Source organism: Dendrobates tinctorius, unplaced genomic scaffold (assembly GCF_039654945.1).
Source record: "Dendrobates tinctorius isolate UK_male_01 unplaced genomic scaffold, ASM3965494v1 ptg000145l, whole genome shotgun sequence".
In the NCBI taxonomy this organism is placed as follows: domain Eukaryota; kingdom Metazoa; phylum Chordata; class Amphibia; order Anura; family Dendrobatidae; genus Dendrobates; species Dendrobates tinctorius.
The window spans coordinates 5,004,089-5,020,397 of NW_027361812.1; the positions used below are offsets into that span (position 1 = coordinate 5,004,089).

The 16,309-nt window shown below is 43.6% G+C and overlaps 1 protein-coding gene across 1 annotated transcript in view; it reads right to left on the minus strand.

The window, feature by feature from the left end:
- Nucleotides 1-16,309, minus strand: part of LOC141049571 (uncharacterized) — a 41,010-nt gene that overhangs the window by 3,446 nt on the left and 21,255 nt on the right. The window contains exons 2-4 of the mRNA XM_073546135.1: nt 6,967-7,072; nt 6,719-6,825; nt 4,271-4,443 (exon numbers count right to left, since the gene is read on the minus strand). Coding sequence (XP_073402236.1) covers nt 4,271-4,443; nt 6,719-6,825; nt 6,967-7,072 — 386 coding nt within the window. The remainder of the gene's footprint in view (nt 1-4,270; nt 4,444-6,718; nt 6,826-6,966; nt 7,073-16,309) is intronic.

Genomic DNA, 16,309 nt, shown 5'->3' on the forward strand with positions numbered 1-16,309 from the left:
TTGAATGACACTCGCATTACATAAGTTGACACATCCGGATTCCACTCGTCCAACTTTTCAGGAGCAACATCGGCGGTACGTTTTATACGTTAACGTGAGCAAGCCCTTAAGGGCAGTACCCAAGTGAAAGAAATATGTTGGTAGAGATTTTTTCTGGGGCAACAGCATAAGAACCACACAAGGTACTGCCCTTGTTAGGGTGGGAGTGAGTCAACAGAAGGCACAACAGCGTAGATCGGTTAATCAAGTCTACCACTACAGAAACCCTTGAAGTCTGACATCTCTATGGCTTGAATGGGTGAGATCTACACGTCTTTGTAGAATTTATGCACTGACACTTTATATGGCATTTGCCTTACTGTTTTTTTTGTAGATTTAGTTTACCCGAGTTATGGGTCTTTGTGTTTATTATATATGCTTGATTGGGCTATTGTTGGGTTAATATGGCTCATCATGTATGTGCATCACTTGTTATGGTCCAGTCTGGAGTTTATTTTCTGCTGTCTTCACTCTGGACTGGTCATGTGGGGGTTAATCTCCTCAGTCTCGTTCTCGAGATAGCTGGGCTATTTCAGTCTGTCACAGCCTGCTGACCAGTGCTAGTGAGAGCTCAAGCTTCGAGTTTTAGAGCCTCTGACCCTTGTACCTTGGTGATCCTACTGCCTTTGACTTGTATCCACGTGAATGACCCGGACTGATCTCTGACCCCGTCTCTTGGTATTCGTCTCTGCTGCTACATTCCCTCTCTGGCATTTGATTCCCAGGCTTTTACCCCGACCACGTATTTCGCCCCACGTTTTTGGACCCCGTGCTGCTTTGGCTTTCTGACCCTTGGCTTGGTATTTTGACTACGTGTATTGCTGCTGCTTCTGGTACGTCTGCTCCTGACTGTCAGACGAACCGAGCCAGAAACTTTCTCTCTCGTTACCTGTGACACCTGTGCGGTTGCTCAGTGTTGCAACCCATAGTGTGTAACCTCTCTTCCCTCACCAGCTCCCCCTGGTGGAGGTTTCACTACATTATCACTAACCTATACATTTAAACGGGATTTTGCATTTTTTTTTCCCTGGTCATGGATCCGCTGCATAACTTGGCGGATCAAGTGTCCAGTTTGACGCAGATGGCACGGGATTTTTCTGTGAACCATCAGTCCCTTGTCACGTCTCATACCCACTTACAGAAAGAACTGACTGAGACTATTAAGACCATGCTGGGAAACACCTCTCATATTGTTAGTCCACCAGGTGACTCTGTAGATGTTATTTTGCACCCTCCTGAACCCTCGGTTAAACTTCCTGACACGTTTTCTGGCGAAAAAGATACATTTTACATATTCAGGGAGAGTTGTAAATTATGGTTTTCTCTTGGACCCCGATTGTCTGGGGATGAGACTCAGAGGGTAGGGATTATTATCTCCTTACTTAGGGAGGGTCCCCAATCCTGGGCTTTCTTGCTGCCCCCTACTGCCCCTGAACGGATGTTGGTAGATAGGTTCTTTGAGGCCCTAGGGCTTATCTATGACAAACCGGACCGTGTTAGGGTGGCAGAGGACACTATTATGGGTCTGGGGCAGGGGAAGCACTCAGCCGAATGGTACAGCTCTGAATTCCGTCGATGGTCCACTGAGGTGTCCTGGGATGACTCCGCACTGAGATGTCTGTTCAGGAAGGGACTGTCAGATTGCTTGAAGGATGCTCTGGCTCTCCATCCACCTCCCAGCTCATTGGGGGAGTCTATGACTCAGGCTATCTGTATGGATCGGAGGCTGCGGGAGAGAGGTGTTACACAGCGAGGGATTCCGTTGTTCCCTGCTAACCCTGATGTTTTGCTTCCGTCTGAACCTATGGAGGTGGGAGCCATCAACCCCCAGGAGAAAGAGGAAACGGCGACGTGATGGAAAGTTGTGTTTTTACTGCGGAGATCCAAGACATTGGAAAAAGGACTGCCTCTCCTGTCCACCGACTATCAAGCGGCTGAGTCTGGGTGATCATCATGGAGGTCACCCAGACTCTCAGGTACCTTTTTCTTCATTTTCAAAGATACTGTTAAAGGTGGAACTTGGTGTTGAGAACAGCTTTTTCCATACTTCGGCTTTTGTAGACTGTGGGTCATCCTGAACCTGATTGACTCTAAGCTGGTGGCCCGCTGTACATTAGGGACAGTTAGGTTGGAGACTCCCTTAAAAATAGTGGCTATTGACTCTATACCTCTCACTAAGGATGGTCTCAATTTCAGTTCTAAAGAATTCACCCTCAGGGTGGGGGCCCTACACCAGGAGCGCATGTCATGCTTTGTTTTGGATAACCTCCCTGCTGGCCTGGTGTTAAGGTTTCCCTGGTTGCAACGGCATAACCCGGTTATTGACTGGGGGTCCCGGGATATTGTTAAATGGGGACCTGGTTGTTCTGAAAATTGTCTTGCTACTGTGTCTATGTCATCCGTCAGTCTGGAGGGTATTCCAGAGTACCTGAAGGATTTTGAGGATGTGTTCTCCGAAAAGGAGGCTGAGGTTCTACCACCACACCGCATATTTGATTGTGCCGTTGATCTTGTTCCCGGTGCCAAATTTCCCAAAGCCCTTCTGTACAATCTCTCTGGCCCTGAGCGGGCTGCTATGAAGGAATATATCTCTGAAAGTCTCCGTAAAGGGCATATATGGCCATCTGTCTCTCCCGTGGTGGCGGGGTTCTTTTTGTAAAAAAAAAAAGGATGGTGTCTTACGCCCATGCCTCGATTTTCGAGAACTGAATAAGATCACCATAAGAAACACTTATCCTCTCCCACTGATACTTGATTTGTACAATCAATTGTCGGGGGCCAGGTGGTTCTCTAAGTTGGATCACAGGGGAGCATACAATCTCATCCGTATGCGGGAGGGGGATGAGTGGAAAACTGCGTTTCTCACCTCTGAGGGTCTGTTTGAAAATTTGGTTATGCCGTTCGGTTTGACTAACGCACCAGCGGTATTCCAGAACTTAATTAACCATGTCTTTTCTGACTTTATTGGATGCTTTGTAGTAGTTTATCTTGATGATATACTCATATATTCTTCTGATAGACAAAGTCACATGGGTCATCTTCGTGCGGTTCTCCAGAGGCTCACTCTTCACTCTGGACTGGTCATGCGGGGATTAATCTCCTCAGCCTCGTTCTGGAGCTAGCTGGGCTATTTCAGTCTGTTACAGCCTGCTGACCAGTGTTAGTGATAGCTCAAGCTTCCAGTTTAGAGCCTCTGACCCTTGTACCTTGGTGATCCTCCTGCCTTTGACTTGTATCCACGTGTATGACCCGGACTGATCTCTGACCCCGTCTCTTGGTATTTGTCGCTGCTGCTATGTTCCCTCTCTGGTATTTGATTCCCCGGCTTGTACCCTGATCACGTATTCCACCCCACGTTTTTGGACCCCGTGCTCATGTTTTGACTTTCTGACCCTCGGCTTGGTATTTTGGCTACGAGTATTGCTGCTGCTTCTGGTACGTCTGCCCCTGATAGTTTCTGACTCGGTTCGTCTGACCATTCTCTCTCGTTACCTGTGCGGTTGCTCAGTGTTGCTACCCGTAGTGTGTAACCTCTCTTCCCTCACCAGCTCCCCCCTGGTGGCTTCACTACATCACTTCATGGGGTTGCTCCTGTACAGTATGGCTAATTGGGCTATTGTTGCGTAGGATGGCTTATTATTGCTACCCAATATCTAATGAGGTTGATGTTAAATCTTGTGTTAGATTGGGGTTATGTTATGAGATTTTATTGAAATTATTTAAAGTTATATTTTAAGAAATCCTCTATGCTGTATTTTTTTTTCCTGACAATCTGAGCAAGGTACCTTTTTTCAAATCTGCAGCATGATGTAATTTCAGCGTTTTAGGATCATTTTTTTTTCAACCATAGAAAGCAATGAGAAATTGTAAAAAAAAAAAAACAAAAAACCAGCAAACAGGTTTTTCTGTTTTTGTTTTTTTTCAGCGTTTTTGAATAAAACTAAATTTATTAAACATGTTATGTAGACAAATCACACAAATCATGAGACATGCCGCCACGGCGGTCGAACATAGTATTCGAGCATGCTGAAGACACTGTATTAGCACACGAGCGTGCTCACTCATCACTAATTAGTGACAAATAATTTGTACTGTTTCCTACAACTTGGAGGAAAATTATATGGATTACACACAGTTCTGTGGTGAAGTTTCCATCCTAACACATTAATAATAAATGGTCAGTTTACCCAGTGATGAATATGTGGGACCAGAAATTCAGGACAACACTTACTGCATTATCGGGATCAGCTTTAAAACGCCACTTCTGCTGATCTGAAACTGCTTGTATGAGAAATCCCAGTGACCACAAGGTCCAGCCCAGGTAGTCCGTCAGCCCCAGAGGCTTGTTTCTTGTCTCAAGATTTAACATTAAGGATGGAAGTAATGTTACAAATATCCATATACCTGGGAAAGAATAAGTAGACCGATGCTGGATAAAAAGCATAAAAAAACCCTCTATATGTCACTGTGATGTCACTAATAAGTGAAATTGATTAAAACCCTCTTCTTGTCATCACCACTGGAATACACAGTTCATAACACATGAGATAAATATGGTGTCATATCGTAAACTACCTTGCATACATTAGTGGATAATGACTGAGTTCCTATACCTTTAAAGCGATTTTCCACCCAATATACATTTCTCATCTATTATCCTATCTTGTGCCCTCTGTTTGCCAGTGACTGTTTTCTCCCCTAGATTGGTGCTCCGCTCCTCCATCTCCCAAAATACCTACTGATGTGGTATGGGGAGTGCAGTGGTAAGTCTGATCCACAACATGACTTTACGATTCCACAGCACAAAACTGGGATAAATGGTGAGCACCAAATTTATCATTCCACAACCGCCATATTCAGAAACAGCCATTTGCTATTTTTGGAAAACAATATATTTATGCATCCTTTCAATATTTTACCTTTAATACAGTGGTTCCCAAACTCCAGTCCTCACGGCCCCCAACATGTCATGTTTTCAGGATTTCCTTAGTATTTCACAGGTGATGGAAGTATCATCAAGGCATCAGGAATTCTCTCACCTGTGTAACACTATGGAAATCCTGAAAACATGACCTGTTGGGGTCCGCGAGGACTGGAGTTTGGGAACCACTGCTTTAATAGAAAATGAGCTGCAGTACCGGGACTGGCCAATACATAGTGATTGGAGTTGTACTGTCCAGGTTCCGTTTCCCTGGTCTTCAACTTTTTATTCCCTATATAGGGTTCTGGACTTAAACAGGGGTTCCTGAGTTTGGTACCTGAGTTTGCTGGCCGGTGGAACGGGGTGGTAAAGTATGGTCAGGAAGTCGAATCAATAATAAAAGGAGGTCACGAACAGGGACATAATTGTCAGACAGAAGAGTAGTCAAAACCATAGGCTAAGGTCAGAAACAGGAATCAAACTAACAAAGCGGTAGCAGAGAAACAGAAGGAGTGAACCAGATAGATAAAAAGATAACTGGCACTGGAGGCAGAGAGGAAGGGGTTTATATAGCGTAAAGCCCCACTCCAGATCGACAGAAGACAATAAACAGAAGGAGGGTCAGGGCAATGATACTTGTATCTGACTGAGGCTCTAGTTCATAAGTCCCCAGTGGGTGCCGGTCCCTCTGGTAAACACAACAGTGGTGTAGGAAAAAAAAAAAAAAAGAGGATTCTTGTCAGCACATCAACCGGTTAAAATGCAAAAAAAAGTTTGCTAAACCACTTTTAAGCCATTTTAAAATAAAAAAAGATTAAAGAACACCTAGGTCATAGGACTACGGCTAAGGGCACAAATATTGTGCCAGAAACGCGTCAGGTGATTTTTTTAATCCTTTTCTATTTTAAAATGGCCTAATACACTTTTTTTTTTGCATTTTACCCGTTCAGCGTGCCGGCAAGAATCCTTTTTCCTATAATAAATAAAACCCATGTTCAAGGATTAATCCACAAGCTCCCTGGACAGTATCAGAAGTCCAAGAATATTCAGCAGGACTGCTGCGTTCTTGCCCCTCGTCACCTGCAACGAAGGCACAGCACTGCTCAGCGACAGAAGCAACGCGAACGAGTACAGATGTAGAAGCTACAATATATATGTTGCTCATCCATGTCTGTACTCGCTCCCTCTGCATACTGTACATGCATAACTACTATGCAAAATATAGGCACCATCTTATAGTAAGAAATAGCAAGGAAGTGAGATTTTATGTTATTCTATACTCCTGCGTATGCACAATTATAATGACGCACTACAGGTGCGGAAGCGGGGATTCCGCCATATTGGAAATGGCACTTTATTGTGATGAATCGGCCATTTTCTTTGTGGCCACTGTACATTCATATTTGCGTCTATGTATATATGTCATGTTCAAAGTATTACACAGTGAGACATGTGCGATTTATGTGAGGACGCTGCATGGTGTATACTGTATGATAGTTCTTGGCGGTGGACTGAACAGGAATTGGCATGTATTAGCATGGAATAACATTTGTGGCAGGTCTCACGGATGTGAACAACACTTGTCAAACGCTCCTGATTGATTAGGGGGCATGTTCCACGTAATGAATCGGGAGCGTCCAACTCTTGTCTCCTCATCAAGGTCAGAGAGAAATATCGCTGGTGTTGATGAATCGGGGCCTAAGATTCCAAAATTCCATTCATTTCAAGCACATTGATATCTTCTTTGCAACTTCTCACCTTGCACTGTCCAGTACACGAAAAACATTCCAGGATTATCTTGCACTTTATCAAATCTCCTATCGCGCCCATCTCGGAGGATTCGTAGGAACAAAAATGTACCAAGACTGAAAAAAGAAATAAATCAACTTAGTGACATAATATGCAATAAAATAAATTGTTCTCCAGAAAGATGGAAACTCTAGCGCCACCTATATGCCACTTATTTAAGTATGCTTGTACTCCCCATATTTTTTACATGTACTTACCGAACTGCCCATACTGTAACCAAACCAGTCTGGACTTGCTGTCGGAAATACTTTGCTCCTCTCCATCTCAGGCTAAGATGTGACAGAAGTATAAATGTCCCGCTCCCTATTAAAAAAATTAGCCAAAGAGTGAGAAATTTAGCATCACAACCCATGATCAATCCCCTGACATTCCTGTAATTCTGTGGCCCATTTGTTAAAGGGAACTTGTCAGCAGGATTGTGCACAGTAACCAACAGACAGTGTCAGGTCGACGCCATTATACTGATTAAAATGATACCTGGGTTGGTGAAATCCGTCTTGTGGTTGTTGTGAAATCTTTATTTTCAGTTTTAAGTTAATGATATGCCCGTGCTCCGGGGTGGCCCGTGAGGGGGGGGGCGGGAGTCTTTTTGTAGTTCTTTTCTCTCCCTTTATCCCATTTCAGGTGTTTAACTACTAGATGCGGCACCTCGACATATTATCTACGTCTAACTGACCAGAGCGCCCTGCTCACATATATCTCATTACGATAAACCTAATGACCCACTATTTGGGTGCCACTGCCTGTCTTACATCCCCAGTGAGGGCTGTTATGCTCTGTGATCCTGATGACATAGTTGACATAGTGCTATTCCCCTGATGAATCATTTTTTTGAAGAAACGCGTTGGGGACACGCTGGATCAGTCCAGGGTTAACTATGGGTTAGTTGTGGACAACTGCTCTTGTAAGCAAAAAAGTCTTGGGGTTCCAGGGTCCATCTGTACAACAGAGACTGACAGGGGCAATAACCAGAACCTTCTTTCAACTGGCAAAAGGAGCTATTAGTAGGACTGCTTGAACCACAAAAATTGGTGAGACCGTTCCTTTACTGGTCTTTTCTTGTGTAAACACTGAACTCTATTATACAGGGTGGGCCATTTATATGGCTACACCTAAATAAAATGGGAATGGTTGGTGATATCAACTTCCTGTTTGTGGCATATTAGTATATGGGAGGGGAAAAACTTTTCACGATGGGTAGTGACCATTGCAGCCATTTTGAAGTCGGCCATTTTGGATTGCATCTTTATAAATGGCCCACCCTGGTGTATTCATATAAATTGCCCACCCTGTATTATTAGTCTTAGAACCTGATATTTTTGCATGTTCTAATAAAAATATGCTATACATATGACTGAGATTATCGGCCCCTCTATTTGTCCGACCACTGTCAATATTATTCCTGGACAGAGATACAGGCTTTGTATGTTTTTATGCATGTTTTGTGTGTCTACATATTTAAGGGCATTTTTGCTATTTTTTACCATTTATATCACCAGTGTGACTCTGCCCTAATGATGAGGTCTGTAAAGCACTGTGGAATTAATGCTGCTTTAAGCAAATAAAATCCTTCACACAACACCTACGATGGTCCAGGAATCTGAGTTAAAAGGAGGTTTTTTTAAGGTTTTTTTTTTTTTTAACTAAAGAAGCACTCCCAACAAAAATTGTATTCGCTAAATATGTGTAATAGTGTAGCCACATTAAAATACGTCAAGTTCACCAAATTCTCAGGGCCGCTATGGTTGTTCTTTTTCTGACTCACGTGATTTCAATTCTAACTTTCTTCCAACACTAGGGTTTACGTGTGAACCAGAAGTCACTTTTACGTTGGAAGTCTATTTTTTGCGTGGCAAGACAACCTTTTTGTTGATACCATTTGAGGATACCTAAGACATTTTGATCGCCTCTTACAACATTTTTTAATGGTGATCAAAAATAAGAAAAAATACCACAGTTCAGAGATCCACGCTCAGCAGCAGGTAGCGTTCACACAGGCAATGTGGTCTAGTCTAAACATGCTGTTTTATTGCTTTCCAAAATTTCCAAACAAAACAGCCTCTTCTGGGCAGAAGGGTATCACAGCAAATAAACATGTGATTTAGCAGGGAACATAGGTCAGTGCCGGCTCACCTGAACAGATTACAGTCCTGTCCCTCTCAGCTTCTGGCTGTGACTCCTAACACCAGAGATCTTTTCTTCCAGATACAGCTCACATTTGCTGGTCACTCACCAGCTCCAACACACTCCACTCGCCTTTCCCCAGCAGTCTGACACAAAATGAGCACAGGGCTCGACATAGCTAGGCAGGCGCGTCTAATCAAACCCTGCAGAGCTAGGATTTAACTTCCTTCTCCTTTGAAGCTCAGCCACAGGCTTAGTTTTAATGGAGCTCTGTGAAGACAGGCATGGTGGACTTTAACAAACCCTTGGCTGTCATAGCAAACTATTGGCACCCAACAATCACATTGCAGGGAAACAAAACAGGCACATCAAAAAACATGCCCCATGCCTGTATTATTTTGTTCAATCTAAATGATCACCAGCTACCCCAATAACACACAGTTGCTCCTGTGGGTAGTAAAGGTTGCTACAAAATAAATTTAAGTTACATGCCCACCTTGTGAGCTATGCCAGTAGGTGTAGCAATGTTGAGACTGCAGCCATCTACTTGCTGGAATACCATGTGGATCCGTATGAAAGCAAAGGTTCACAGTGGAAATAAGAGTAAGGCCGGAGTCACACTGGGCGAGTGAGAGGCGCTAAAAGCACGCATTAGACACGGACAAATGATTTTCTATGGGTCACTCGCACCAGGCGTATATTTCTCATCCGTATCCTACGCTCCGTGCCAATCGCAGCATGCTGCGATTGTCAGCGTACTACGCCCGTAGTACGCCAATGCAAGTCAATGGGTGCGCAAAAAATACGGATTACACACAGAACACACCTGTGACCTGCGAGCAATACGCAGGTCTTTTGGCTGGTGACAGGAAATGGGTCAATCCATCATCAGGAAGCCTAGACATGCAAATGAGCTCAAAAAGCGCTCCAGACATCCAGGAAGTACGCCTCCACGGAGTACAGCAGCAGCATGGCGTCCACATACATTAATGTTGAGATGCTAATTGTGCTGGTGCAGGAGCGTCCCGAAATATGGGACCCACGCGATGCAAATTATGCTAACCGGACAAGAAAGGAGGCGTCATGGAGGCGCATCTGTCGCCAGATGTACCATGACTTTGGTGACAGACCACGTGATGAGCAGCATAAAATTCGTAAGTGCAACCATAAAAACATCATTAACCTTAGCGCACGCTTAAAAATGAATCTACAATCAGCACCCCCCTTCCTGTGCATGTACTTTTATTAGCCTCATGAGGCCGTTACATTTGGATGTGACACGTGGCTTCACACAGCCATAATTAGGGGTTAGGCCACAAGCTCCTCATCCTCCTAGCCAATAAAATTAGTTTAAGTGTAGCTAATGAGACCCTGTGTATCGGCCCAATTACATATGCCACCATGGGTATAACGCACACCCCAGAAGGCCCCATGCCTAGACTACTGTTAGAAAATGTGACCTCTCAAATATGTGATTTTGACAATATTTCCTGTCACATTGCAGTGGAAGATGTGATGAAACGCTGGCGAAGCATCTGGGACCAGTTCCGCCGGGAACGCCAGCAGCGGTCCAGGAGTGGGGATGCTGGACGTGTGAAAAGAAAATACATATACTATGACCGTCTGGACTTCCTCGCCCCAATTCTGGATCTGAGACCGTAATTACATACCTCACACCACATTACACAAATACATTACACAAATACTTTACAGGGACAAAATATTGATGTATTTTTGCCTCTGTTCTATTTCATAACAGAACTCAATCCAACCTTACGGATCGAGGAACGGCCTCAGAGGCAGAGCCCATTATAGATCCTGTAGGGGATGAGGTGGCTGGCCCATCTTCTCCCCCTACAAGAAGGATGGCTGAAGATGAGGCATCACAAGACCACACAATGGCTGGCCTACACACAACACCACCAGGACGGTCTGCTGCTGCCACCTCACCCATCCTGGAAGAGCCGGGCAACTTGAGCAGCAGCCCAACTGCCCAGATCAGGTCCTCCCCACAGGCTGCTCTAGCATCACAGCGAACAAGAAGAAGGCGCCAGGTCACTATTCAAGAGAGCAGGACCAATGTGGACACAGGGGTGCTCAATTATTTGTCGAGAGTAACTACAGATGATGGGGAGGAGGCCTATGCACGTAGCCTCACCCTTTATCTCCGTGCCCTTACCCGTGAGGTCCGGCTCCGTATTAGGGGATGTATTCAGATCCTGCTTGATGCAAGCACCCCCCCAATACCCCATATGAGGTTTTTGAATTTCTGGAGAGGTGGCAGCTCTCACCACGAAATTTAATGCGCATGAGACCATCCACACAGATGCTTGCTCAAGCAGGGTCTGAACAGCCCATAATACGTGGGCCAACACCTCAACCCCTTCCTCCCCCTACCCAACCTTCTATTCCGCAGCCCCAAATGTCTTCCTCAAGCCAACCCCACCAATATGGCCACTTGTACCCACCCAGTGTTGGAGGCTGGTCCCAGCCTGGTTGGGGACGATCTGGCTATCTTGGTGGGTATGAGCCACGGGCCTACCAGAGCCAACAAGAAGCCCCTCACCATCATCATTACTCTGGCCAGTATCCACAACAGTCCCAGGAGGCAGGACAATTCCAGCATCATGGGCAACAGTATGTCCCCACACAGGGCGATGTTGGCCACAATGTCCAGCAGCATCCACAGGCTGTTCTTCCACGTTCCCCTTCCACAACCTATGAGGATTTATGATTCTGATGGGTGGAGATGTCCAGTGAGATTTAACTGGTGCTCCTAATAGAAATGAAAAAAACAGGTGTTCTCCTTCACCAACATTTAGAACATAATTTAACATTCACATTTTTAAACAATGTTTTCCAAACATATGAAACAATCCATCATGACAGGCAACGTTACCTCACGCCTTTCAGACAGATATTACATGTGTGTAGAAAAGAGAATATTTAAATGCGCTATACTGTAAAATGAAAGGTTGAAAATACACTACTCACTTGCTAACGCCTAGGAAAGGCGTGCTCACCTTAGTTAAGTAGTCACCTTTTTTGTTAGCAATCTCTAGTAAAAAAATTCAAGGCGACCAGCATTCAGAATATCACGCTCTCTCTATGTCTTAACAAGTGAGTTTTGTATTTTCATCCTTTCCAGTACAGCATGCTTAAATATTGTCTGTTCTACAGACAGGTAATATCTGTGTGAAAGCTGTGAGGTAGCCTTGCCTGTCATGGTGGAATCTTTCTATGATTGGAAAACATTATGAGGAAATGTGAGTGTTATCTTGTTGCCTTTATTTTGGTGATGGAGCTCACCTTTTGTTGGCAAATCTAGTTTAATCTAGTCATGCAGCAATGTTGTTAGTGCCTAATGTTTGTTGCTGTTTTGTTATGTAATGTTAATTTTACAACAAGTTAAAGAAGGCACAAAGGGTCATTTTGGCCATTGCCAAATTTGTCTTATGGCAATATTATGTTTGCCTTTAAGCAAAACAAAAAAAAAAAAAAAGGCAAAACTAAAAATCTGTCTACTCTAGTTAACGTCTGTGTGATTTTTCACAATCCCTCACAACATACTAACAGACACCAACCAATGCAATGAAACACTCATAGAATCATAAAGGCTTGAGTAATATATATTTAGACACACTTAAAGAAACAAATTATAACATAGACACAGCATGCTCTTGCCAAGAAGTTGCCCCCTCAGGTGAGATAAAGTAATTAGTGAAAATATCACGCACTTTTAGGCCAGAGAGCAGTCTACGTTGAGGGTTCATAGGTGGTCTCACCCTGCGCACATTGTCCGGCCTACGCACAACACCATCAGAGGAGGAACAATCATGTATCCTGGTGAAGTTATGCAGAACAACACAGGCTTTCACAACTTCATTCACATTTTGCTCACTCAACTGAATGGCAGACTGGAGTACCCGCCATTTGGCACAAAGAATCCCAAAGGAACACTCCACCAGTCGCCTAGCACGTGATAGGCGCAAGTTAAAAATTCTACACCTGTGGTCAAGGTTGCGCCGGGGATATGGCCTCATGACATTGCGCGATAACCGAAAGGCCTCATCTGCCACAAGGACATAAGGGACTGATTGTTCGGGGGGAGCCTGGTAGCTGGCGTGGTGGTGGTAGATCCAACTGGTTGGTGCGTAGCCGCCGAGCCATTATGGAAGTATTGAAGACTCTAGAGTCTCCCGTCCTTCCATAGGCCCCAATGTCAACAATTATAAACTTGTATTGAGGGTCTGCCAGAGCCAACAATACAACAGAAAAGTAATGTTTATAATTGAAGAATTGGGAGCCTGAGTTCGGCGGCTTACGCACCCTGGTATGTTTGCCATCCAGGGCCCCAATACAATTTGGAAACTGGCAGTCCTCCTCAAAGTCCCTTGATATCCTTAACCAGTCTTCCATCCTGGGCTCGGGCATGACCACTTGATGGAGTCTTGTCCAGATTTCTGCACATGTAGACCTCACTATGCCTGAAATGGTTGACTTTCCAATGAGAAACTCATGGTGGAGGGCGGCATAAGACAGGCCAGTGGACAGGAAGCTGTAGAACAACAGAAATAGTAAAGTTTAGAATGGCTAAAGTAAAAAAAAATCAGTTACATGCCGACCAAACTTGGCAGGAAATGAGAGAGAAGAACACACACATATTTGGTGGCACAATGACTAAGTGATATGCAGGACATATTAGATGTAACATTCTGCTGTGTCAGGTGAAACATATTTGGAGTAAGATGAGGGCATTAAACTTTGTCCAAGAGGGCCAAAAAACATAATTTAGCACACACATTAGGAACATAGAGAATGTGGTTGTGTAGTACATACCGTATTGTGAGTAGAAGTCACTCCTCTGCAGATATGGCTTTGCGCATCCTTGTGTCCTGAAAGGTGATCCCAGGGCGCACTGTCTCCAAGAGTCGATCAAATGTGGAAATGCTCATGCGACAGTACTGGTAAAATTTATCCGGATGCTCCCGCAGAGAAGAATAGAGGCGGTGAAAATGACCTCTTGTGAGTCGTTGCCTCAAAAGTGGATGGACCCACATGCGTCTCCTCCTCCGCGGATCCACTATCACAGGATATGGTTGCCCAAAGCGCCGTGACAAAAGCCAGGTAAAGAGAACCTGCTCTGTTGTATTGAATCGCAGACCCTCTGCCATGCTGCACAAAGAACACCAACACACCTCGTGAAAGCAAGGTGACAAATGTACAGAATGTAGGCAGCCACCTGTTTCTGAGTGTCTAAATAGGGTGCAGGCTAATGATTTAAATTGTTAGCAGGCCTCAAAACCGTTAAATGTCCATTTTGCAAGGCTGCGAGAAAATCTCGCCATACGGATTGCATACGGATGCCATACGGATTACATACGGATGCAGACATGCGCAAAATACGCAACCTCACCTTGCTTACGGATGACCTACGGAGCACTATTTAGTGGTCATTCATCCGTATTACGCAAGTAAACTACGGACCGTATTTTGCGCAGGTTAGTGTGACTCTGGCCTAAGGGCGGCGCTGTCTTGAGGCAGGGGGAGTGCAGTGGTAAATCTAAAATACACCTTCCCTGTGCTGTGGAACAGAAAAAGTTTGGAAGCAGGAGGAAAGGAACTGAGCTTTGAGCAGGCAGCAGGAGGCAATCGGTGCACACCAGTCACTTTTCAGATCCAGGAAAGAAAGTCTCTTTAAGACAGTTCAAAATGGATTTTTGGTAGAAATGATCTGATGTTTAACTAGAAGTGTGATGAATACACAGTAGCACCGCTATATGTTATCTCATCTCATTACACATTTACTGTCAGGTTTTCTACCGAGTAAGGTCACAGATGACAGAGACAAGATGTGACCTTTCATTTTCTTTACCTGAAGTGAAGACATCAGAGGAGGCAAGAAGTACTGGAGCTGGGATTAATTCTAAATCCTAAATTAGGAGTATTGACTAATGTACAAAAGGGTTAAATAACCATTATTATTAGCAGGTTCAGAATAAAATATCTGTGTTACGCACAGATATGGGGAATTACACCATTACCTTCAAGGCTATGAGCACATAATGACTTTTTCAGTCAGATTCCGCATGTAATAAGCATCACTAAGCTGCAAAAAAGTGAACATAATGCAAAGCAACGGAAAAACGACACTGCTGTTCAGTCTTTTGTTACTTTTTTTTAACCGCTTAAGGGATCAGAAACTGTGAAGCAGTTAAAAGAGGTCGTATTCTATGCTTGCTAGTTATAGTACAACCACGGCGTAATCGCCAGTGAAGCCATTGATACCATTTTGGTGTAGATACGATTTTTTGATCGCCCATTACTGCATTTTATTGCAATATAGCGGTGACCAAAAAAACAAATTCTGGCGTTTTTAATTTTTTCTTGTTACGCCGTTTAATAATCGAGTTCCTGATGTGAATGCTCTTAAAAGTAGCCACACATATTTGACGTTAAACCTGTAAAAAACAGAAAAAAAAGAAGTTGCCGAATAAGAAACCAACTTCAGCCAGGAATAAGAAACTGGATGGATAAGAAACCAACTTCAGCATCGTTAGTTATTCTGGGACTGTAAAATATATGCATTACTTCAGAACTCCGCACCCGCTGCATTTTTTGCTGCCTTAGTGGACATTTTCCTAGACGTTTTTGTTCTTGGCTTCATTTACACAGTATGTGATCCTCATTTTTACATTTCTAGCTGTTAAAGATTAACACACAATTTCCATCACAAGAAGCTGATTATTTCAGTGGTGTGAACAGTACTTATAGATGCCATAATCTACAGAAATCACATTTTCTGCTCGCCATAAGGAAATCTGTAGACATGATTAAAATTTATATCAGTGGATGGATTATATGAGATTGTTTTTTCATTTATTTCGGACCTACGGTACTTTACTTGTTCTTTTCGTAGAAAGTTTTCTTTTCAGGAAAGTAAAGAAGTTATATCATGCTTTAACTTCTTCTCACCACTGTCAATTTTCATTTTTGTGCTGTCATTGTTTCCTCCCCTTCTCCCAAGAGTCATTTTTTTATTTTTCCATCCACATAGTCGTATGAAGACTTGTTTTTCTGCAGAACGAATTGTAGTTTTGAATGACACAATTAATTTTACCTTACAATTCAGCGGAAAATAAAATTCCAAGTGTCGTGAAATTGTGCAATAAAATCAAAATGACCTGGCTACAGAATTGTCCAGGTTAGTATGAGTGCGGAGATACCAAACCTGTCATTTTTTAACTCTTGGAATAAAAAAAAAAATCAGAAATTTATTGAAAGAAATTTGGTTTGTGACGCTATTTTCTGAGATATGTGACATTTTTTTTTAATTTTTATTGACGGTTCTGTGGGTGGGCTTCTTTGTTGTGTGGGGGAGTTGATCTTTTTATTGATAGTCTTTTGGGACAAATA